A 26,207-nucleotide genomic window follows, 5' to 3' on the forward strand; every position below is an offset into this window, starting at 1 on the left:
GCTCTAGGGGCAGCACTAATACAAAAGGATGCTAAAACTGGCCTAATGAGACCGGTTTACTTTTCTAGTAGAGTAATGACAGCATCAGAACGAGGGTACAAGATGGTCGAGGTGATGGTTTTGTCTCTAATGTTTGCTGTAAGGAAGTTTCGTCCTTATCTTCTCCCTAGGCCATTCACAGTGATCACGACAGAAGAGCATTTTCCCTATGCCTTACAGCACATGGATGTTTCAGCTAGAATCGCTAAGTGGGTGATACAACTCCAAGAGTTTGACTACACCTTCAAGGTGGAGGATTCTACTCGAGCTTGCCTAGCTGATTTGTTGACCCATAGATGCCATCAAAAGAAGGAAAAGGAGAAGGGAAAGGTAAAAGAGGAGACACCTCCTCTTGAGGAGCCGCCACGGGTGGAGAATGCCCATGCCCTCTACTTCGATGGGGCCTACAAGCGTATTAAAGACAGAGCGGCAGCAGGAATAGTGGTATTCAGTCCCGAAGGTGACAAACTTTATGGAGAAGGTATCAGCTTGGAGGATGTCCATTCTAACAATGAGGCAGAATATCAAGCCTTGCTTTTAGGTTTGAAGTGGTGTCTCTCACATGGTATCACTCGGCTTAATGTTTTTGGGGATTCTATGCTCATTGTTAAGCAAATGAAAGGAATCTGGGCTTGTAAAAATGATAACTTAGCAGTGAAAATGAGAGAAGCTAAAACTCTCATGAGAAAGCTACAGAAAGCCCAAATCTATTTTGTGCCAAGGCGCGCAAATGGCGAGGCAGATGCTCTAGCAGCTGAAAAATTGAAAGAGGTAATGGTGGGCATCATTGCCGTAAAGCTTCCCTTGTTTCAAGGCAAGTTTCAACTACAAGATGTGCTTTATTTTCTCGAGCAAGGTGAGGTACCTACACATATGAGTAAAAGTGAGAAAAGGTGGCTAGCTACTAAGGCCACTAAATACCGCTTGATAAATGATGTGTTGTATTGCAAAGGAAAGGATGCAGTGCTTAGAAGGGTGCCAACAGCAAAGGAGATTATAGATGTGATTAAGAGCTGCCATGAAGGGGTTTGTGGCGGACATTTTGCTCAAGAAATAACCAGTAGGAAGATTCTCCAAGCCGGTTTTGTGTGGCCTAGTCTACACCGAGATGTGCAACATTGGTGCCGCACTTGTGACGATTGCCAAAAGGCCGGACCAAGGAAGCTAGTGCATGAGGAACAAAATCCCATAACTACATATGGCCCATTTGAGAAATGGGGGATTGATGCAATAGGGCCACTCCCACGAACTCAATCTGGCAAGGAATACGTCATAATGGGAGTGGACTACATGACGAGGTGGGCAGAGGCTTCAGCAACTAGTAGGATCACAGCCCAAGAAGTGGGAAAATTTGTGTTTGAAAATATTTGTTGCAGGTTTGGCACACCTTTGGAAATTATCTCTGATCGGGGTCCTGGTTTTAGGGCAACCCTAGTAGGGGAGCTAATGGAAAGGCTAAAAATCAAGCACAGGCATTCTACTCCCTACTATCCACAGTGTAATGGTTTGGTCGAAAAAGTGAATGGGCTGATTTGTAAGATAATTACCAAGCAGGTACACATGCACCCCAAGCACTGGGATAAAAAATTGAATGCAGCTCTTTGGGCCTACAGGACTTCATTCAGAACCTCACTTGGCTATACTCCATTTCACCTCGTCTATGGCCAAGAAGCTTTGCTTCCTATAGAGGTGGAACTGGCCAGTTTGCGTGTTTTAGTAGCCAGTCAAGAGAAGAATCAAGATAAGAAGTTAGAGGAAAGGATCTTGGATCTAGAGAGGCTGGAGTTAGATAGAGAAGCAGCAGTCCAACACTATTCCATGCAGGCTGAAGAGAGGAGGAAGACCTTTAATAAGAAGCTGGCTAGCAAACACATAAGGGAAGGATCACTTGTGCTACGCTATGATAACCGCTTCGATAACAGAAAGGATGCTAAACTTGTGTTCAAGTGGGAAGGGCCATTCATGGTCATAAGGAGATATCCAAATGGCAGCTATAAGCTAGGTGACATGGATGGGAAGGTTCACAAGACAAGGGTAAATGGATGGCGACTGAAGCCTTATTTTCAAAGAAATATGAACACTTTGGAGCAGTCATTCAATGAAGAGCCACCAATGAGGGGGTGCAGTCCTCCTTGCTCTATTGGACCATCATTATCAAGCTAGAGGCATGAATACCTCTAGCCTAAGGGGAGGGCTAATGATCCGGGTTTTTTACAACCCGGATTATTACCACAAAATTTGGCCAAGGCCCCTATCAAGAGCTTACCATATCACTTTAGGTTTACTCTTCAAGCACTAGGTATGCTACATTGCTTCTCGATTATGATAACTCTAGCAAATGGGGGGAACAAGTTCTTAGAAGGCATGTCAATGTAAAGGGTAAATGGGATGGTTATCTTAGTGAAGATGAAAATGGATTACACCTAGGAGTTGAGTGAATGCATAGATTTTTCAAAGGACTAGCCTCCAACTACATATGGGCTCCGTCTGCATCACTAAGATTTGGAATCTATCACCATCATTAGAGGACACCTCACCCTTGCACACAAGTCAATATCCACATCATGGTGTCATTTGGATCTTGCACAAAAGCTTACAAGCATGGACCCCTTTTGTCACATGCTTATATGTATTTATATACATATGGGATACTAAAGTCAAAGCAGCTTTTGGAAGCCCTTTTTTATAATCTCAATAACTCCCAAGAAAAAGCGAATTTCAAGAAAATTCTCGCGAAGGCCGATGGGTTTCGATCTGGTCTACAAAGTTGCAGAAGAAACTTTTTCCAAATTCCTCACGGATTTGAAGTTACGAAGGCGCAGACTGCTGGCTATATGCAATTTTCTTCTCTCTTTCACCACACCAACTTTCCACTCTATCCTTCTTGTAAATATATTATAATAATGTGCTTTGGGCATCCACCTCTTGTAATCTAGCTCCATTTCTCTATTTTGTCTACCATCACCCTTGGCTTCTTGCATGATGACCAAGGTGGGGACTTGTCCCATCCACTACTCTCCATATTTTCAAAGATGCCATACATCATCTAGGATTATGTTAATCAAGAAGATTAGCTTAATCTAATCCCTCATGAAGGCTATATAAAGAGCCCATGGAGAATGAAGAAGGAGGAGGGGGAGGAGGGAGAATGACAAGTCCATGAGAGCACTCTACAATACCCTCATCTCTTTGAGGTAAGCTATGAGTGAGTTCTTTTATTATGTAGTATAATGGCAAGCTTCCTTTACCTCTTCTCCTATTATCTCCCTCTCTTCTCATCTTCTCATTCCATGTAGCATAATGGCAAGCTTCTTCTATCTCTTCTCCTCTTGTCTCCCTCTCCTCTCATCTCTCTCTCTTATATTCCAATATGGTGTCTAGTACATATATTCTCTCTTGTAAATTTGTGTCTTGGCTTTCTTGATTCTCTTTGAGAATAGGGATGTCCTAGCCCATCCTCTCTTTGGCTAGGTGGTGCCCCTCTTTAGTTCTCTTAGTGAGGATTGGAGGTTGGATGGGCAAGAGGCAACCCGTTCATCATTTCAGCCCTCAATACCATCCAACCACAAGCTACCTTCTAAGGATACTAGTAGTTCAGGTGGCCAAACCGAGCATGCCAAAGCTTGGTTTGAGTCTGTGAAGAAAAAAGAAGAGAAAAAAAGGAAAAAGAAGACCCACATCTTGTAGACTCCATTCTCCTCATGTCCTGCACAAAGAACCTATCGAGAAACACCATCAAAAACTCGAAAAGGGGTCCTTATCAAACTTGACTATCAAACCAAGAGCACAGATTTTGTGCACTGAAAGGAGATGATACCTTAGACTCAGCACAAAGAGCACCTCTAATGTGTGGGCACCACCTTGCCTATTCAGAATCAGTTGCATATCACCCTTGTCTTTGATGGAAACCGAAGAACTCATTTACCCGTGCATCCAACACATACGGGCAATCCCTTCTAAAGGAGGAGTCATGTGGCAAGAAGCACCACTATCCACAATCCACTCATACGATTTTGGGGCCATCATCACTGCATCAATAGCCATCACAGGAACATCCTCTACCACCTCCAAATGGAGAAAGGTGGCCGATGAAGGAGCAGCCACCACTCCTAAGTCCTTTGTAGTCTTCTCCTTCTTGGTATTCTTCTTGTCCTTGTCGGGGCAATCTTTCTTCTAATGACCTGTCTTGCCACATATGTGACAAGTAGCCTCCTTGGCTTTGTCTTGATTGGACTTCTCGTCCTTCTTCTTCCCCTTCTGTTGGGAAAACTGACCAATCAAAGCCTCCGACTTGGGAGTGTTCTAACCTTTGAGTTATTCCTCTTGGTCCAAGACTATAGGAACCAACTCCTCCCACTTAAGGACCTCTGTCCACCTTGAAGCAATCAAGGCGGAGTAAAATACACTGAATCGGGGCGGCAACTGAGAAAGAAGAGTTATCGCCATGTCCTCCAAGGTAATTGCCTTCCTTGCATTCTAGACCTACATCTGCAATTGCCAAAGCTAATTGACATGCTCTTGCATAGAAGAAGACTTGTTAGGAATCAAAATCCTCATCTGAACCTCCGAAGATACCCTCTTCATCACGGTCATTCGATTGTACACTTGATCAAGCTTGAGCTACGTCTCTTGAGCCAGGGTCAAGTGCTTGATGAAAACTCAAAATCTATAGCAAAAGGCTGAAAACACAGTCTTTCCTCCTTCATGAGCAGCAAGGACCTGCAAAAAACAGCAACTTTGCTCCTTCTCCATGCATAACCTATTCACCGCAGCCTCCAAAGCTTGAAAACTTAAACTTTTGTCGTGAAGGATCCCCCTAATTAGGTCTGGTGAAACCAAACTTCCTCCTCAGATAGGGTGGTAAATAACCTGATTAAGCACTATTTACAGCAATTAACAAATTCACAAAACTGAAATGTACACTTTACCATATAATCTTGGACATTGGATACCTTGTTGGCCCCAAAAATGGCACCCCTTTCAGTATTTATTTAACTTAATCGAACAAGAAGTTTAATGTATAATGGGATCCTCCCAATCCCTTTTGATATTCCAACTTCCCTTGCTATCCAAAATGACCAGCAAGTCTTCAATCTGTTGGGAATAAAGGGCCATCGTGCCTTTTATTTGTGCATGGGTGTGAACACATCCTTAGGCATATTGTACTTTCATACATATATCTATCTAAAACCTAAAGTGGTACACTCTACACTCTGCTCTCTCGCACTCTCCCTATCTCTCTCACTCCGTGTAATGACTGTCTGTCTCGATCTCCGTGCCTAATCGATTTTTTCAAACTAGTATCAGAGCATAAGGGGCTGCAGACGGTCGTCAGGCTGAGCGAGAGCTCAAAGGCGAGTAGGAGAGTCACAGGTGTAAGCTACAGGCAGTGACTCTGCGGCGACAGGCGTGGACCAAGCATGCGACGGGCTGTAGAGCTGACGATCGAGAGGCTGTTGCTGCGTGACTAGTCGAGCTGCGCAACAAGCGACGCAACAGGGAACAGCGACCAGGAGTCACAGACGGAGGGCACGCGAGCGAGAGGCCACGCCAGCGACGAGGTCACGGGACGGCGAACAGGCACCGTGTCCAGCGGACGTGCATTGAATCGCACGGCTTATGGGTCCGTTGACCTATCAGATTTTTTTTCTTTCCCAAAATTCAACTTTTTTTTTCTCTCTGAAAATTACTTCACCCACTGACGGGGCTTCGCGCGCAAAAGCACAAGACTTCAGATCTATGCAAAATTGGCTCAGAAATTTGGGACTTTTCTCGAATCTGGGGATCTCAACACAAAAGTGGATAATCTGACTCAAAAATTGCAAAGTCGGTACACATCTGCCCGGAAATCTTCGGGCTTTTTACATTTTTAGTGAGATTTTTTCAATTTCATTGAAATTAGTGCACGCAAGACTTGGAAAATTTGGGGATTTGTCCAGATTTCATGCGCGCAAGATGCAACAATGATATTTGTCTCAGAAATTGTGGGAATTTGTGACATTTTGTCCCCGACATTTGGGGCTTTTCATGTACATGCACAAATTGGGCTGAAATTGACCCAATTTCTCGACATTGAGGCACATTGGGCCCCGTGCAATTTGGGGCTTTTGCGATTTGGGCAAAATTTGTGCAGCATTTGGTCATTTTATGTACATGCAGGTCGAATTCCGCACAATTTGGACATCAACACTCGGTAAAATTTGGAGGTTTTGCTGAAATTGCTTTATTTTGGCAAAATTGAACAGTCCTATGCATGACAGAGGAAATGCAGATGTATGTTTGACAATTGTGAGCACAAAATTTTGGGGCTTTTGACCGTTCGTGTCAAATTTTATGCCTGTGGGTACACGTACAACAAAAACTGCAGCTGAAATTTTGGGATTTCTCATGTAAAGTGATGTACATGCCTTTTGGAACAGCTGTAATCAGTTGGATAATTCTATAGCACTTGGTTTGGTGCTTCTGAAAACTGAATTGCAGATCGGAAATCTGTACTTCTGCGTGGTCATTTATTGCTGATTGGTACTTGTTTGTACCTTGGTCACCTGGGTGCCAATTTGGGCCTGCATTTATTGGTTTTTTGGTCACTTTTGAGCTGACAACCATGGCTGGCAGCAATGACAGCAGTAATTTGATGCATATAAAGAAGCTTGAAGGCACACATAATTTTGCAGTGTGGCAAAAACAGTGCTACAATATCCTGTTACAAAAGAAGCACGCAAAGCCGATCAAAACTAAAGGGGCAAAGCCTATGGACATAGATCAGGACAATTGGGATGAGTTGAATGAGCTCGCACGCTCAACCATAGAGCTATCGATTTCTGATGCCTTGCTCTTCAACATTGAAGGTTTGGATTTTGCATATGCTATATGGACTAGACTGGAAGAACTGTATGCACAGAAGAGCGCTGCAAGTAAAGTGTATTGGCTAAAAAAGCTTATGGATTTGTGTATGAAAGAAGGTACAGCAATGTCTACTCAGTTGAGTGAGTTTAACTCCATTTTCAGCCAACTGGTTGCCTTGAAATTTATGATTGATGAGGAATTTAAGGCTACTTTCTTGCTTTGCACTCTACCAGAGAGTTGGGATACATTCAGGATTGCTATGAGCAATTCTAATGTGATCCTTTTGTATACTGATGTAGAGAGTGCTCTACTTATGGAAGAGATGAATCGGCATAACAATGCATCCAGCAAGTCTTCCAGTGCTTTGCATACTAGGGGCAGATCATAGCAAAAGGGCAAATATGATGGCAAGGGACGCAGCAAATCACGTGGCAAAGATGTTGAATGCCATCATTGTGGCAAGAAGGGTAACTTTAAACGTGACTGCTACAAATGGAAGAAAGAGAAAGGAAAAGGCAAGAAGACAGATGATTTCAAGGAAGAGAAAAAGGACAGTCAGCCTAAGAAAAGCAGTGTAAAAATTGAAGAGGTGAATGTAGTCACTCATGACAGTGACAGTGGGAGTGATGTACTCTTTGTCTCTTCACATTTTGGTGCATATGCTCTACTTGCAGATACAGATGATGTCATGCATACCTGGATTCTTGATTCAGGTGCTTCTTTTCATGTCACCCCTCATCGTGAGTGCCGCATATACAGGGGGTCGACATGGTGTTGTCCATCTTGGTGACAACTATGCATGTGAGATTGCAGGTATTGGCAGTGTGCAGTTACAGTTTCAGCATGGCTCTGTCTTTACACTTCAGTATGTACGGCATCTACCTCAGCTCAAGAAGAGCTTGATCAGCACAGGGCAGCTAGATGATGATGGTTTTCATACCACCTTTGGTGATGGAAAATGGAAGATCTATAAGGGATCTAGGGTTATTGCCAGAGGTTGCAAGAGTGATACATTGTATCCACTCCATGTATCTAGTGTGTGTGACCATGTTGTTGCCGTGACCGAGCAGCCAAGTGTTTCTTTGTGGCATGGCCAGTTGGGACACATGAGTCAAACAGGAATGAAAGTGCTTTCTCGTTTAGGTTACTTGCCTTGTCTTCGTTATGCTAATTTTGAGCACTGTGATCATTGTATTTATGGCAAACATGCAAGGACTTCTCACAAAAAGTCTCTTTCTTTGAAATCTTCTCCTCTAGAGTTAGTACACTCAGATGTATGTCAAATGCCAGGATTATCTTTAGGGGGAAAGAAATATTTTGTCACCTTTGTCGATGATGCTACACGGAAAGTATGGGTTTACCCTATTCGTAGCAAGGATGAAGTGCTTGACAAGTTTAAAAAATTCTTGGCATTGGCTGAAAATTAGAAAGATAAGACACTTAAGTGTCTTTGCTCAAACAATGGTGGGGAATATGTGTCCAAAGCCTTTCAGGCATTTTGTAACAGCAAAGGGATAAAGAGGGAGCTCACTGCCCCTCATAATTCACCCCAAAATGGAGTTGCAGAGCGTATAAATCGGACCATCCAGGATAAGGTCCGTACGATGCTATCTCATGCTGCATTACCCCATGGTTTTTGGGCAGAGGCTGTTAAGACAGTCATTCACTTGATTAATCGATCACCAAACAGGACTTTGGGGGGGAAAGTTCCCCAAGAAGCGTGGTCGGGCAAGCCACCTTCATATGCTCATTTGAAAGTGTTTGGCTGCGAGGCTTTTGTGCACATTCGTAAAGAAAAACGCAGCAAACTTGAGCCAAAGTCCTGTAAATGCATTTTCCTAGGATATGGTGACGAGGGTGAAATGGGGTATAAATTGTGGGATCCCGAGAAAAGGAAAATAGTACGAAGCAATGACATTATCTTCTGGGAAGATCGCATGCACAAACAACCCAAAAAGACTGAGGAGGTCCGTAGGGTTGTATTCCAGGAAGAAATACCTTTTGGACAGCAAAATGTGCCCGCTGTACAGCAGCAAATACCTGCTGTAAATAAACCTGTAAATGTAGGAAATGATGTTGGAAATGATCAGCCAGCTATTGCCCATGAAAATGAGCCATTACATGTGCAGGAACAGCTAGGACAGCAAGCTGTAAATGCTGATTTGCAGGCTGAAATGCCAGGACAGCTGCTGAAAATGGAAATTTGCAGGAACAGCCAGCAAACAATGACCATTGGGTTAGGAGATCGTCTAGGGCTACTAGACAACCTGACAAATTTGTTCCTTGTGCAATTAATGTGGCTGAGTATGTCATGTTGACAGACTGTGGTGAACAGTCTTGCTTCAAGGAAGCAATGGACAGACAGGACAGCAAGAAATGGTATAAAGCCATGCTGTCAGAGATGGAATCTCTTGAAAAAAATGGCACTTGGGACTTGGTACAGTTGCCTAAAGGGCAGAAAACCCTTCCATGAAAATGGGTTTACAAAATGAAAGTCACTTCTGGTTCCTCACCAAAGTATAAAGCGAGATTGGTTGCAAAGGGATACAAGCAAGAGCATGGAATTGACTTTAATGAGATTTTCTCTCCTGTAGTCAAGATGACTACATTGAGAACCATTTTGGGCTTGGTTGTAGTTGAGGATATGGAGCTCATACAGATGGATGTAAAGACCGCGTTTTTACATGGTGATCTGCATGAAGACATATATATGCAACAGCCTGAAGGGTTTATTGAACAAGGGAAAGAACAAATGGTATGTAAACTTAAAAGGAGTTTGTATGGGCTGAAACAAGCACCAAGAGAATGGTATCATAAGTTTGATACATTCATGCTTGTACACCAAGAAGGCAGCAAATGGCAGTCTGATTATCTTGGTTTTGTATGTTGATGACATGCTGATTACTGGCAGGGATACTCATGCCTTGGATTCATTGAAGCAAAGTCTTCATGGCAGCTTCGACATGAAGGATCTAGGTGATGCAAATCACATTCTTGGCATGTGAATACTCACAGATAGATCTAAAGGTTTACTCTATCTATCTCAGCAGGAGTATATCTCCAAAGTTTTGCAGCATTTCAATATGGGGAGGGGGGGGGGGGGGGGGGGGGGAAGGGTTCCATTGCCTCCATATGTGAAACTCAGTGCAGAGGACAGCCCTACATCTGATGATGAGAAGGCTGAAATGGCCAAGATACCATATGCTTCAGCTGTTGGCAGTTTGATGTATGCTATGGTTGCTACACGTCCTGACATTGCTTTTGCAGTGGGAGTGGTTAGCAGATACATGGCAACCCCTGGCAAGAAGCATTGGGATGTAGTGAAAGGTATTATGAGATATCTCAAAGGCACAAAGAAGTTGTGCATCTGCTTTGGAAAGCAGAAAGCATCTGTTGTTGGCTTTACGGATGCAGACTATGCTGGTCATGCCGACTACAGGAAGTCCACTTCTAGGTATGTGTTTACTTTCACAGGAGAAGCGGTCTCTTAGATCTCCAGGCTACAAAAGTGTGTTGCATTATCTACTACAGAGGCAGAGTATGTAGCTGCCACTGAGGCATGCAAGGAGGCTTTATGGCTTTCACGTCTGGTGGGAGAGCTTGGAATCATGGAGTTATATGTTCTCCATTGTGATAGTCAGAGTGCTATCATGCTAGCACGAAATCCTGTCTTTCATACAAAGACAAAGCACATACAGGTGAAGTATCACTTCATTAGAGATGTACTTGACAGCAAGAGCATTGAGCTTGTCAAAGTGCATACAGATGATAATCCTGCAGACCTTCTCACGAAGGGTCTTCCAGTAGAGCGGTTTGCTCATTGCCAACAGATGATGGGAGTTGGATAGATATATTTATTTCAGCTTTGTACATACTTAGACTTAGCTGATTCTTTTTTTTTCCCCCTCTTAAAAGCACATTGCCTTTAGGTGGGAGGTTGTTGGAAATAAAGGGCCATCATGCTTTTTATATGTGCACGGGTGTGAACACATCCTTAGGCACATTGTACTTTCATGCATATATCTATCTAAAACCTAAAGTGGTACGCTTGTCATTGTACCTAAAAACGTGTTCACTCTACACTCTGCTCTCTCGCACTCTCCCTGTCTCTCTCACTGCACGTAATGATTGTCTGTCTCGATCTCCGTGTCTAATCGATTCCTTCACAATCTGATTTGATCATTGATTTAGGCAATCAATTGGCCTTCACCCACTTTGATGGCGATGGAAAATGCTCCACATTCATTGATTTGTCGGTCCCTCCACTTTAATTTCACCAAAAACACCTTCAACCCTGTTGAATCCAAGGCTTGAAGTTTCCAATTTCTGGCACGCTTCCCGATGCTATTGCTAAACCCTAATTTTTGTTGCAAATTAGAGTTTACAACAAAGAAATCTGAAATTTCTTAATCTTTGGTGATCTCAATGCTATAATCTTCGAAGCAAGACTGTAGAAAGACTGGGAGATGAGAGAGAATGCTGAGGAGAGAGAAATTTCAAACTTTATTCACGAAGAACTAAAGAAAATCTGTCATTTACTACTGCTGCCCTGTCTCAACAGCTTGTAGATACAAAGAACTGAAGAAAATCAATGATTTACTGATATTGTCTTGTCTCAACAGCCTGTAGATGCTGTCACCTGCTATTAATTGGTCTTTTCTTGCCCCTAACTACCTCAAAAGATCCTCCGATGGCTACAAATCAGACCAGCAACATCTCCTCTCTCTCTCTTGCAAGCTGAATGCACTAAAATGCCTCTCTCCAGCCTCTTAAGATGTTTTCCAAACTTGCATAGGCATTTTTGACAAGTGGCAACATTCCCAAATGGTTTTTCCAACATTATCTATAATTAAATATTAATTTTCAGTCTTTAAATACTGAAAATTAATCTAATAATTATTTTAGAGCCTTGAAAAATAATCTCACTGGCCAATAATTAAATTGGCTAGGCAACTTCCATCCTCCAGTGTTTCTACGCCATCTTTGGCCATCAGATTGGCATTAGGTGCCATTAAATGTCAGTTCTCTAGTGCCACCAACGGACACTTATGGCCAAATGAATGACCCAAGCCAACAACTAGCACCAAATACCACCAAGTACCTGTGCAGCATAACTTATAGCAACTTTTACCTTTGATATCCTGTGATTTTCTCGGGTCCCGGGCTCATAAATTTACTCTAACCCCAGTTATACCTCACATATGCAACATTTACTTAACCATGTGGTTAAAAATTAATCCACCGTGAGGTTTCAAAAATACATGTCATCATGACAGCCCTCCCCTTTAAAATCCTTACAATCGTCCTTGATGGCACTGCCAAATGCATCAAAAGCAAAATAGTAAATTGGAATTTCCACAAGGCATGATAGTTAACACAACATTGCGCATCGTTATTCAACCATTTCATATGCCCAACACATGCTGAAAATTACCAACCAATGATAACATAATATAAGACTCACAAAGAACCTTAAAAACATTGCCAAATTATCATGTGACATGTCTATTTCTCATGAGCTCAACTCATCTGGCAAAACCAAACCATAGTATAGCATAACCAAGCATAAACCATAGCTAAAATATCAATGGCATCATAACATATGTTGTTGTCCATGAAACCAAATGTAAACCATCGAAAACTGAGCATAATCTGATCATAAACTGATCACTTACTAATCTGAGAACTCATCACAAACTACTGCAAATGTGACCCCAAAACTAATCACAAACTCATTGCAAAAAACTAACAAGCAATCAATGCAAAAACTGATCCCAAAAGTGACCATAAACGGTTCTCGAGCTGATAAAAAACTGAGTTGAAACTGACCAGAAATTTTGTCTCAAAATTAAGGCAAAATTCATACCAAATTGATCATAAGCTGATGCAAAACTATAGTTCCAATGCCCGGATGAAACTCATACTCATCTACATACATCTCACAGTAACTAGTACACTAAGTAGTAACATCATAGCAAACATATTGTCAGCGTAGTACCTTGGATGCATGTTGAATGCATCGGAGATCCACTACATATGAGAGTTGTCCATAACTGGAGGAGTGGAAGTGCTACCTCCCCCTTGAGCATTAGGCAATACTCCGAACCCTTGCTATGATGAACTTGACGGAGCCCAAACTAAAGTCGGCTTTAACTGAAAGGTATCTAGGTAAAGCTACAATAACTAAGGATGGTTTGCCAAGTCATCCTCTTCCATCCATTTGGCATCCATTGGTGAATAATTCTGAAATTTCACCAAGTATCTCCTGGAAACTTTACCTTTGGCCTTTCTTTCCTTATGTGCCGAAATCTGCTCGGGTATCAAAATCTCATCCAGCTTCTCAACGTCAAGCTGAATTTCAACAAACATATCCTCTGGTACATCACCATAAAAAGGCCTCAACAAACTGACATGAAAGGCATTGTGTATCCGCCAATGTGGAGGTAATTTCAGCCGTTACGCCACATCACTGATCTTCTCCAATATCTGAAAGGGCCCATAGCATCTCATAATCAACTTTGAATGCAATCTTTCTCTTCCTTTCATTTTTTTCAAATTTGCCTTTTCAAAACATAGCAATACATAATCACTCTTTGCAAACTGCAAAGTACGTCTGTGGTGATCAGCTATCCTCTTTTACTTTTCTTGCGATCTCTAAAGTGAATATTTTATCTTTGCATAGGCTACATCCAAGTTTTCCACATAACAATCAGCCTCAAAGATCTTATCCTTAGTTTGCAGAATAGATGGTACCTTCTTACCACCCTCAACCACCTCAAATGGAGCTTTGCCCATGGAACTATGCACTGTGTTGTTGTAAGCAAACTCAACCAAGGGCAAATACTACTCCCACTGTGTCTTGTGGTTTGAAACATAGCACCTCAAAAGATCTAACACTGTGGAATTTACTTCCTCGGTCTGACCATCTACCTGCGGATGAAAAGATTATGAGAATTTCAACGTGATATCCATATTCTCAAACAACCCCTTCCAAAATAAATTGGTCATCCGGGGGTCTTGATCGCTAATGATCGACTAGCATACCATGATATTTAAAGATGTGCTGCAAAAACAATCGTGTCGTATGATTAGCCTTTATTTTCTTCCCTGTAGGTGTCTTGGGAAGCTCAAAAAAGTCCATTGCAATGGTCTGCCGAGGCCTAACTGGAATAGGCAAGGGTTGCAACAAACCTAGCATCTTTTGCCTATCATGCTTTACCTTCTGGCATACGATGAATGTCTTAACAAACTGTTCTATATTATGCCTTGATCGTGGCACCAATATCTCTGTGTCCTGCATACGGAGAAGCATGACTTTCAGTGATAACTCTAGGCCTTAATTGCTTTGTGACACACAGTCGTCCATGTATCATCAGAAATCCATCTCTTAGCACAAAGTGTTCATGCCTTTGGCCATTGTAAAGCTGATCATAAACATTAGCAAAGTTTGAATCAGCAACATACTGCTCCAAATTCCTACATTTCTTAGCATCCAGCTTATTTCAAGCTGTCATGATGTCCACCTCAAAGGTACTTGTCAACCAATTCGATGCAAACATTTGCGTGAATTGTATCCACATTGACGGTGCTCTACCTTGTATTAAAAGAGTGGACCACCATTGTAATGTATTTCCTTTCAAGAAAGCGGCTGCCTTTTGAATCTTCGAGGACTCCGTGAAGTTCCCCCTTGAAAACTACTAAATGAAAGTCAAAGCTTTAAGCCTATCTTGTACACCACTAAAGGACTCAAACTTCATTGCTTTTTCACCCTCATCATAGTCTTTTTCTACCCCTTTGGGTGTGAAGTAGTCATACACTGGCTGTTGCAAAAAGGGTGTATTTGCTGAATTTACATCACAACCAATGCCAAACGGAGCATTTGCATAACCAGCATTCATTTCTTAAGCCCCATAAGCATTCAGGGATGCAGATGCAATACCAAACATGCTGCTTTGTACCCTAGGCATCAAGCTAATGCTGCCATACATAGGGTTTTGCATATTTCCAGCTATACCTGAACACATTGGACCTTGCACACCATGCATTGGTTGCTGCATACCATTGGGATTTGTGCCATACATTCCCATATGCGGTCCTTGTCCAACCATAGCATGAAAAATTATACTTCCACCAAAATATCCTGGCTGCCCCATCATAGCATGCATGCCTAACTGTCTAAAATCCATTGGATCGACACTTCCGTGATGGCCTTGTATTTGCATTCCTTGCCCCGTAGATACCAACTGTTTTATTTTATTAGCATCTTTGGAAACTTCAAATGAAGGGTTTGGCATTATCTTTGGTGCATCTTGCTGTCCCAAAGGTGTAGAAGACGTCTTCTTCTTGACTTTGTTGTCCTTCTTTGAAGCATTCAAAAATCGGGTAAATTAAGGATCCTTTGCCAATTCAACAAAGAGATTTGCCGATGTCCTCATCCGATTTTTGAAATGGTCATCAAATTCCTCTTCACTTTGCTGGTCATCAGTCTCCTTATGCCCTGACGGCCGTGCATCTTGCCCAACAGCAACACTTTCAACTTGATGTCCATGGTCTAAGCCTTGTCCAAGGTGAGGAATTGCATTTCCTTCATTCCCATGTGAATAGTCATACTGAGAGACATCATCACTGCTTAAGTCCATATCCTCAAGAGAGTCCCCCACCACCACACGATTCTTGACATCCTTATGCTTTGAATCATAGTCTATGATTTCTCGTGTAGAAGAAGCATATAAATCAAAAGTTACAAGTGGAAAAAATAATGAAAAGAAAATAAAAATGGCATATGTCTAGCTAACTAGCTAAGTAGCTAGTCCATTATCCAAATAATTGACTATCTAGTCAACAAAGTAACTAGCTATCTAATTACTAGCTAACTATCTAGCCAACTTATTAACTAACAAATTAGCTAACTAGCTAGTCAGGTAACTATCTAGCTATCTACTCCACTACCTATCTTCACTGTATGAAGATATATTGCTGTAATTTCTCAGTTGAGAGTAAAAATCAGCTCTAGCACAAAGCTTTGGCTTGCAATTAGGTGCCTCGGACGCACCAAATCAAGGGATTGAGTGGTATCCCGGCAATGGAACCATGAAACCAGCCTTCCTTCCGTGGATGAGTGGTAATTCCCTAATTACAACTTAGTTATAGCAATAACATGTATTACAAAACTAAGAAATGCAAATTAACTTACAATCTTGGACATTGGACACCCTATTGGCCCCAAAACCGGCATCCCTTTCGGTATTTATTTAACTAAATCGAACAAGAAGTTGATGTATAATGGGATTCACCCAATCCCTTTTGATATTCCAACTTCCCTTGCTATCCAAAACGACCAGCAAGTCTTCAATCTGATTTGATCGTTGATTCAGGCAGTCAATTGGCCTTCACCCACTTTGATGGAGATGGAAAATGCTCCAAATTCATTGATTTGCTGGTCCCTCCACTTAAATTTGACCAAAAATAGCTTCAGCCCTATTGAATCCAAGTCTTGGAGCTTCCAATTTCTCGCACGCTTCTCAAGGCTATTGCTAAACCCTAATTTTTGTTGCAAATTAGGGTTTACAACAAAGAAATCTGAAATTTCTCAGTCTTTGGTGATCTCAATGCTATAATCTTCGAAGCAAGGCTGTAAAAGAGATAAGAGAGAATGCTGAGGAGAGAGAAAATTCAAACTTTCTTCACAAAGAACTAAAGAAAATCTGTCATTTACTACTGTTGCCCTGTCTCAACAACTTGTAGATGCAAAGAACTGAAGAAAATCAATGATTTACTGATGCACCCTCTCTCTATAGCCTGTAGATGCTGTCACCTGCTGTGCTGTTAATTGGTCTTGTCCTGCCCCTAACTACCTCAGAAAGTCCTCCAATGGCTGCAAATCAGACGAGCAGTATCTCCTCTCTCTCTCTTGCAAGTTGAATACACTAAAATGCCTCTCTCCAGCCTCTTAAGATGTTTTTCAGTCTTGCATGGGCATTTTTGACAAGTGGCAGCCTTCCCAAATGGTTTTTCCAACATTATCCATAATTAAATATTAGTTTTCAATCTTTAAATACTGAAAATTAATCTAATAATTATTTCGGTGCCTTGAAAAATAATCTGACTGGCCAATAATTAAATTGGCTAGGCAACTTCCATTCTCGAGTGTCTCTACGCCATCTTTGACCATCAAATTGGCCTTAGGTGCCATTAAATGCCAGCTCTCTGGTGTCACCAATTGACACTTATAACCAAATGAATAACCTAGGCCAACAACTGGCACTAGATACCACTAAGTACCTGTGCGGCATAACTTATAGCAACTTTTGCCTTTGATATCCCGTAATTTCCTTGGGTCCTGAGCTCTTAAATTTACTCTAACTCCAATTACACCTTACATGTGCAACATTTACTTAACCATGTGTTTAAAAATTAATCCATATATTAAATGAGGTTTCAAAAATACATGTCCTCATTACATTTTCCCACAATCAATAAACCCTTCTACACTGCTCTGATACCATGTCAAACTACAGTGCATGTGGAAGCATATGGATATGACTGAAAAACAGTGAACACAAGAGAAAGGGAGAGAGAAAAGAGACCGAAGAACGCAGAAATCTGCAATCAATGAATGCTGAAATGAATAGGGCAGATGTACAAGCCTTGTTGGTGCATCTCCTTGAGCTGGATTTCTCTCACTAAGAACTATAAGCAAAAGTGAGGAAGGCAGGCTGAAGTGGTGCTATGAATAGCACAAAAAGAATGCATAAAATAATGTAGGTTGGCCAGCCAAATCTGGCCGCCAACTGCTGCCAGATCTGGCCAACCTGCCAAATCACTAAAACGGCTGCTGGAAACGCTGCAATAAATGTGCTCTACCCAGCCTGTCCACATGGCACTGAACTGCCTGGCAAATCTGCCCAAATATTGACAGCTGCTGAAAGGAATCCCCAATTGACTGACAGAAATTGAGTAAGTCCCTCCAAGAGTACTGACTGCACCAATTGTGCCCTAAGAAATGCTAGTCCAAGGGATGACTAATCATTTTAAGCATTGGTGTTTTGACACCATGGGCTCACCATTGCAAGGGGAGTCATACACAAGATACAATTTTTAGAGCCCACATGTGACATAATCACACAAGTGATGGTCATTTTGGACTTGAGGATTCGGAGATGATAGCTTCTTTCTATCCCACATCCCATTCCATGTGACTTTGAAGCCTTTTAAGCCACTCTAAAGTTTGACTTGAGCCTGGACATTGGAATGTCCCAAAATTTTGTTGGGCACATGTACCTTCTTTTAATGGGTCATCCATCTTGCCAATGTCTTCGTACTCTACAATTTCCTGGGTGACAATGTTTGCCTACCAAAGCACCTTCTTTTACTTCCATAGTACTAATTATGAGAGATTCTATCTAGTGCAATTTCTTGGGTGACAATGTTTGCCTACCAGAGCACCTTCTTTCACTTCACATAGTACTAATTATGATAGATTCTATCTTGTGCAAGTGTATAAGTGACTCTTTCCATTTTACTCAAGTTCTTATGCAGTTCAGGTTTCTATCTCATGCAAGTGTATGAGTAATTCTTTCCATTTTACTCAAGGTCTTATGCAGTTCAGGTTTCTAAAAGCTGGTGTAGGCTATTGGCATCCATGCTTCCTGTAATGGATAAGGTGTTTTGTCATGGGGATGCCCTTCAAATAAGTGGCTGCCTTTTACAACGGAAAGAGCTCAAGCCAGGTGTATGCTGCCAACAAGCATAGCATTGTACAACATTTTCCGTGTTTTATTATGGAGTATGTCATACAAAGCTCCAGCTGGTGCCACTTATGCTGTATCCAAGATTTATTGTCACCAATGTGTCAATCTGAACCACAGTTTCAAAGACTAATACTACAAAGTTCACCAATAATGGAAGTCTAGATGCAGGTTCCATTGGTAAGAACAGTCTTACTGTTCCTTGAATTAGCACCTGACACCCATACCAAAATCTACTTCTTACTCATGGCACTGAAACTATGTACCATCCTGCATATGAAAAGACTGCAAAAGTATCAAATAATGAAGTACAACTTAATTTCTAGTCATCCTGTCACACTTGTTTCTTGTACTGCATTAAACATCTGGCTGAAGGAGAGCATACCTTGTAATGCTCCAGTTCCAAAAGTCCTTTTACTCCACGAAAGACTTTAAAATTACCTTGCCCCCTGGCACTTGGACAAGTCATTTTGGACTCAGTTGAGCCTACCTTTGCACTTGAGGGAGAAAGTCCTGCTATTATCGAGCAGTTTAGAATTCTGTAAGTTCCACTGTAATGGATCCCCACATCCAGCAAGGAGAAAAGTAGAAATCAATATGCACCTACTAAAAAACACTATGTAAATACTTCAAACACTAACCGCATGTTCACAGTCCACAGTAAAGGCGAGATATCAGTGTTTTTGTAAATTTCACACGAGGGTACTAACAATCTGTTCAAAGCATGTTTCTCCCCTGTGTAAAGAGTTGAGTGACCTTAATATGAAGGCTCACACCTTTGTTGTATTACTAGTCAAATGCTATGCCCTTACTAAATTGCTCCCTACAAACACTTGAGCAGCTTTTTATTAGAGCAGTCTTCTCCAATTTCAAATTAACATTGTTTTAACATGTTTAGTCTTGATGAACTTGTACAAAGAAACATATTGTTTCCAGCACACTCTGACTCATCCATCATTGTCACCTCCCTCCCCACCTTCCCCTTCCTAACTGCCCACTGTTGAGCTAAAACTGCATTACATGCTGATTAGCCACATTAAACAGCCCCAAGTTTAATTAATCAATTTACCAAACTTGCATTAAAAAGATGTGTGTTCCTATAGAGTGTCTGTGTCCCATAAGCCAAACCCTAACTTGGGAGAGCCCAGCCATCTATAACTCAGCCTTAATCTCCTTTTTACGGCTTGCTATCTGTGCCTTTGTGTTTCTGTCTGTAACGTGTCCACTTGTATTTTCAGGACACGTCTTAGCAGTCCATCGGAAAGGATGTCTAGAAAGCTTCGCTCGGCACTCCTATGGAATGTTACGGGGTTTGCGATCTAGGGCTTTCCGCGTCTGCCACGTAGCGGAAGTATTCCGGCCGTTCCCACTTAGGATCGACCTGAATTAGGGTTTTCCTGATTGGTCATTTCCTAACAGCAACTAGCGTCAGACCCAAGCGAACTACTTTACGCAGAAACGCCAGGTCCGAAGCTGATTTCCGCTGCACTTGGTTCAAGGAGAATGGGAAACGAGAGGGATGCAAAGCTCAACCTCTCTGCCATAGGGCATAGTCCCATTCCGTTCCCCTAAAACAGCATAAATCATTTTCAAATATTACTCTAGGTCAACGCTTTTTCGTGTTCTCTGACGATTTTCCTGCTGTCCATCGTGATTTGAGAAAAGTTCCCGGCCAACCTGGACCACCCATCCGTAGGACGGACCTATGGCCCATCCTCCGCACTTTCCTCGGATTGTTTTAGTTATTTAATTACCTAACACATTAGTTGGACATATAACAACCAGCTTCTTTAACTAACCTGTTAGGCACTGGTTCCTTCACGTAATCTTATCACTTGACATAGAAAACAATATCAGATAAGTTACTTATTAATAGGTTATCATATTTATCTTTGAATTACAAAGAATCCAGTCCGTAGGCTTATCCACAATCCGCCCGAAGGCTATCCAGCAATCCACAGGGATCACTAATCCAAGTTTCCGTCCGTAGACTAGTATGCGGGCCTCGAGATCCAATCCCGAGTCACGTTAGCCTCTTGTGCAGGGCCCGGAAGGCGAGGGATTTACGGCCAGAGCCCCCCCTGGCACCCAAGCGTCCTCCTGCTCCAAGTAGCACTCAACAAAGAGACCTCTCGCGGCGGGTTTGGTCCACTTACCCGGCACGGTCATCAACCCTCTTGGTTAGGGTTAGGCAGGCAGTCGGGGGTAACTGAAACTGCCTCTCCCTTCAGGACTTCAACCTGAAGTATAGATATCCATTTATCTTTTAATTCATTAATCAAATAAAGCCAAACAGTGCTCTAAAATCTATAGCAAGCACAAGCATTTCCATTGATCGTTTTTGCTGGCAAACTGCTAAGGAATGAATCCTTCCTTTCGAATGCATCCAGCACTCGTTCCGGGATGACTTGCAACTTGGCAAGATCCCCTATATCCTGGGTTAGGGCGTACCCTAATAACCCAACTTGGTCAAACCTTAAGTTCATTGGGTACTTCAGTTTATCGGCTGGTCTTTAGTTTCCAATCAATCTTCTTTACTCAAGAAAGATACTAAATTGGGATGATTATTCATCCCCTTGCAAGATAACTTGCATAAGGACTTGCCAACTTCATTGCGAGAACTTGGCCATTCCCTTGTGATCCAATCACAAGATCATATGACTCCGCATTTGTTGCGCAAGTGACGCTTCAAACTATGAGACAATGGAGTCACGAAACAGTCTGTTTCAGGTTACTAGGCTGGCGTCGTTAGACCTAGGGTTTCCAAGTTTCATCTTGTAAGATTCTTAGGAACAAACCCTAGCTCACTTTACGATTGCATTTCACTGTCTCTACATTCAGTGAATGTGGGCAAGTATTTAAGGTAGAGGCGTTTCTTGGAATTTAACTTATTCTGAACGAGTACTCCGCGGCTTAGGTGTTTTTTATTTATGCCAATTTGGTTAACTCTAGAAGAAAATTCGAGATTACTTCCGCATGATTCATTGACTATGCGTAAATTGATTTTTTTAACCCTAACTTATCGGTTTGAGGTCAGGCATAGGTTAGGTTAATTTCAACTAATCTTCCCTTTTCTTTGCGAACAAAATTCATGCTGAATAAGCAACCTTTTTCTTGCTAATTTATGCAGTTGACAACGATAATTTCATAGAGTTTATGCATTGTAAGAATCGTTTCATGCTTTGCACTTTCCATGATGATTCATTGCGATATGGGTTAATAGTGCGAGATGCAGTTTAAACTTCTAGGCTTAACCGAAGTATACTATTTTAATGGATAATAATCTAGTCTTATAATTCATTTCAATGCATAAGCTACTTGCTAGAAATGCGTTTATACTTTCTTAATTTGCATGTTTCATTTAAAAGTATTGATGACTAAGTTCCTTCGTCGTGCACAACTAGGACGAAAATATATCCTATTTCTAATAAGTAACCTTGCATGATTGAATTACAACAATATCAAATAAAAATTAGGAAGGAAAACCTGGGCTTGGGGTGAGATGTCCACGTGGATGCTCGGAGATGACCCTCCCGTGGCTACGCCTTGGACTTTCTTAAAAGGCATCGCAATTGTAGTTTTTCGGACGTGGAAGCAGCTTTACAACTCCTCTTTGGAATTCCACCGTCGCTCCCTTGCACCGTTCGTCGAAAGTAGTTTTAGAAGGCTCCCTCCTTAAAGTAGGAATTTCGAACGAAGGGGTGTTTCAAAATCTTTTACCGATAAGACCCATTAAAGCCATGGGAGGGGCTTAATGGCCTTATAATGGCTCGCACAAACGGGAAATAAATAAAGTGTGGAATCCCTTACGAGGGTTTTTGAGTGGGAAAGGGAGGTGTTAAAAAAAACCTTCAATGCTCTTCTTCTCTTTTACGAGTTGGGAAAAAGAACAAAGGCCCAAAGGTATTTTGCATAGGGCAAGGAACGGCCTAAGGGGTTTAACCGGGGGAGGGGAAATGGGGAGTAATCCCTAAGTCCAAGGAAAATGGCTTAAGGAAATTTATAAAGCACGGGGTTTTCAAAGCCCACCAGAAGCATGGGAAGGCTAAGGGGAAAAAGGGTTTATGAGCTTTAAACACGGACGGGGGGGGGGGGGGTGTTTTCCAAAAAGCATAAGAAGGGGGGCCTTGGGAGATTTTAGAACACGGGGGTGAAAGGGGGGCTTATTTAGCCCCAGGAAGCTTCTAAAGCTTCCACCGCGCCGGGGGGGGGGGGGGGGGGGAGCTTAAACGGCGACTAGCGGCGTGTTGGACAGGCGGCGAGGCCTGCGACTGTAGATGGCAGCGCTTGTGGGAGCTTTCACTCAACCGCCGAGACCCTCGGACCGCTTATTGTTTCAAGCGTTCCAAGCCGAGCACTAATGGCTATCTCTCACATAGCCGACGCGCAATGCCTACCTTACGGGTGTAGTGAGCTTACCTTGATGCCGTTTGAGTTACCTCCTCTCCCGCACACTCCGGTAGCTCCACGATCCAAGTGCAAGCTTCAAGCAAGCTCCATCCTCAAGCTCCACACTCCAAGCTCCATGTCCGCGAGCAAGACAAGAGAAGAGAAGAGAAGAGAAGAAGAGAGGAGAAGATGGAGAGCTTCTCCTCCTCGGTCCCTCACCCTCACACACTCACTCCCTCACACTCTCACACTCCCTCTCTCAAGCACAAGCTCAAGCAAGCAAGAACAAGAAGAAGAAGAAGAGAAGAGCTACTTTTGGCCACACACAAGAATGAGCTTCTCATTCACTTTTCCACTTTATATACAAAACCCTAAATCCCTTTTGGGCGGTCATCCCCTTTTCCCCTTTTTACATGGCCGGCCGTAGCCTAGGCCCTTTTTCCCATTGTCCTTCTATCTTCCTAGATTCCTTTCCACCGCCCGTCTATATTTACAAATTGCACGGGTGAGAGCCCGGCGCTCCTTGAATTAAACCATGATGCGCTTACGCTCTTTTACAAAAGTTTTGACTTGCACTTTTCCTTGTGCGCCTTTCTCCCTTATTTAGGACTCTTCTCCTTGCGTGTCTTTGTCTTCCATTTCTCTTTGCCTTGGCCTTTGTCTTTGTCTTCTGCTTTAGCTTTTCCGGGTTTTCCACCTTCGTTCGTTTGAGGGTTAACATTACCCCCCTCCGAGACGAGTGCCAGTCCCATGGCACTCACCATCGTAGGTAGCAAGCTGTAGCATGCACCGAAGACGTGGGTGACAAGGACGCCTGTGGTTTCCGTGGAGGGTGTTGGTAGTGGTGTGGTAGAAGGTCCTGGGGGTCTGTTGGTGGCCAAGGTGGCGGGTGGAAGGTTGTTGGAGTTGACGGTAGGGCTATTTTGTGTTGGGGACTGCATTGATGGCCAACACAAGTGTTGGTTTGTTGGGGATTCTGCACATGATGATCCTTTGCGGGCTTGTCGGATGGTAAAGGATAAGCATTCAGAGTTGGGTGTTTGATGAAGATCGAACGACACTTTCGTTGAAGTCTTCAACACCTGCAATTTGAAAACCTCTCGTGTGGTCTCTCCCTAAGGGGTGGTGCTAGTCTTCTTATCGTGCACAAGACATATTTGATTAGTTTGGGAGACAAGTCGAACTCTAAGCAAGCTGAGAGTATTGCCCTGCACTTGAGGACCCAAACTGTGTAATACTTTGGTGCAGATATTAGGTGAATGCTCGTGCATACTTAGGTATTACGTAGTTAGAAGACCATGGGCTAGTTTCTCGTAACAATGTGTGGATGAAGCAAAGTTGTCCATATTGAGAATAAGAACACGTGAAGGTATATGAGACATCTTTTGCATTGTGACTGCACGAGGAGCATAATTGAATACAGGGACACCGCACTTTCGGTAGCTAGAAGCTATTGGACTTGCCTGATGAGGACGGTGTACGTTTCACGGCCAATCGTGCGGTGCTTACCACAATTGATTGCAATGGTATTATGGTAGAGTGCAAGAGAGAATTGTGCAAGTGGATCAGGGTGACAGGTCTAACCATAGGCGAGACAAGCTCCCTAGGTATGTCCTGCCCTTGATGTGCCCTGAACAATTGTGGGGGATGCTAAAGGGCTAGGGGACTAGGGACGGAGCCAGTCGATCAAGGTCACTGGGCGTACCTAATTTGAGGACCCCTAGGTGCTGTGCTGTGATTGTGGGTGCTTATTTTTGTTCATTTCTTTTCTTTCTTCTTCTTCTTCTTCTTCTTCTTTTTTCTTTTTTTTTTTTTGACTTACCTGAGTACAACCATTGCAATATGTTGAGGCTATCAGCCTTTCAGTGGGTTGGAAAATGTCAAGCTTCAAAGGCTCAAGAAATGGATATTACAGTGATGATTGCGCCCTAGCCTCGTTGTTAGAGAAGCAGTTGTTGAGATGGGGAGATACACTTGAGATATTGCAAATCTCCTTGCGACCCACGCGATGTTGGTATGATTGAGGTGACGACTACCGTGAGCCAACTATAGAGCTTGACCCAGAAAGGGAGCGTGGCCCATGAATGTGCTTTGGACCGTGCGATGGGGGCGGTTGGCAAGGGTGCTTTCGGCAGCGTGGCTTTGCCGCAGCTCCTTGTGGGGTTGATGGTCTTGCGGCGATCGAGCATTGAGCACTTTCGCCCAAAGACATGTCGGATCCTGTGTCCACTTGTCGCTTTATGAGAGTACATGCATGGTATATGTCGCAACTATAATAAACCAGTGCAATGTAAGGAGAACCACTTATCTGAATTCTATGGTGTTGATTTGGACATTTGTCACCTGCGCTTAATTAGCTTTTTCTTTGCAAAAGACGTGAAATACATTAAACGCAGATATGAAAGTTTCGTACCATTTAAAGACAAAAAGTTATGGCCAGGTAGCATTTGATGAGCCCTTTATACGACATGGAGCTACTCTATTTGTACGAAGCGGCGCGAGTCTGGGTGGCCGGTTGATTGGGGCCCTGCTGGTGTGGGGCTCCTGTGGGGTTGGGTAGGGAACATGTCGGCCGGGACATGAATGGTGTAGTCCCGGGCCGCTACCGTTTCCAGAATATCTTTAAACAATTCATTGAATTCTTCCCTTTCCCGAGCTGCCCTTTCTGCCCTCGAGCATCTGGGGCCCGGGCGTGAGCTGGGGGTTCGTGCCACTAGTGCTGCCACCTGTTGCGCGTTTTGAGTCTTGGCTTTCTTGACTCGAGGATTCTTCGGCCTTCGCCCTGGACAGTGGTGCTTAGGGCCTCGCTTCTTGGCATACCTCTTGATGGTGGGCACATAGCGCTCCGGTGGAGGGGCGCGTGCCACGTGCTCCCGTCGTCTGTGAAGAGCGTCTTTGCATGCCAGATGTCCATGGTTCTCCATGTGTTCCGTCTGGAAGCCTGCAAGATGCAATCCAAGGGTTAGACCTTGATACAGGATACAACTGTTCGCATGGAAGGGATTTTAGTGTGGTTTATCAAGCGCATATGACAAGAAGGGGAGGGGTGAGGCATGCAGTGTTTGTCGTAAAGGGATGGCCCCCATGATGATGTTTGTTTTGTCTCCAGCCATTAGCCGATATTGGCTTATGCTAAGTTGTGTGGACTGGTTGTCATGGAGTGGGGTAGGGCACATCCTCGGAAGG

General features: G+C 43.0%; 1 protein-coding gene across 4 annotated transcripts in view; it reads right to left on the bottom strand.

The window, feature by feature from the left end:
• The window catches only part of LOC148017055 (Haloacid dehalogenase-like hydrolase (HAD) superfamily protein), a 107,319-nt gene that overhangs the window by 64,163 nt on the left and 16,949 nt on the right, over window positions 1-26,207 (bottom strand). The window contains exons 2-3 of one of the 4 annotated variants that reach the window (XM_087662675.1): window positions 19,274-19,367; window positions 19,018-19,148 (exon numbers count right to left, since the gene is read on the bottom strand). The exons of 1 other annotated variant lie outside the window; for it this stretch is intronic. In XM_087662675.1, coding sequence (XP_087518801.1) covers window positions 19,018-19,101 — 84 coding nt within the window. In that variant the 5' untranslated portion in view covers window positions 19,102-19,148; window positions 19,274-19,367. The remainder of the gene's footprint in view (window positions 1-19,017; window positions 19,149-19,273; window positions 19,368-26,207) is intronic. 2 more of the 4 variants (XM_087662673.1, XM_087662672.1) reach the window with 2 other exon arrangements.

Source organism: Lygodium microphyllum, chromosome 22, assembly GCF_053477565.2.
Source record: "Lygodium microphyllum isolate KBCC chromosome 22, Lygodium_microphyllum_v1.1.10, whole genome shotgun sequence".
NCBI lineage: Eukaryota > Viridiplantae > Streptophyta > Polypodiopsida > Schizaeales > Lygodiaceae > Lygodium > Lygodium microphyllum.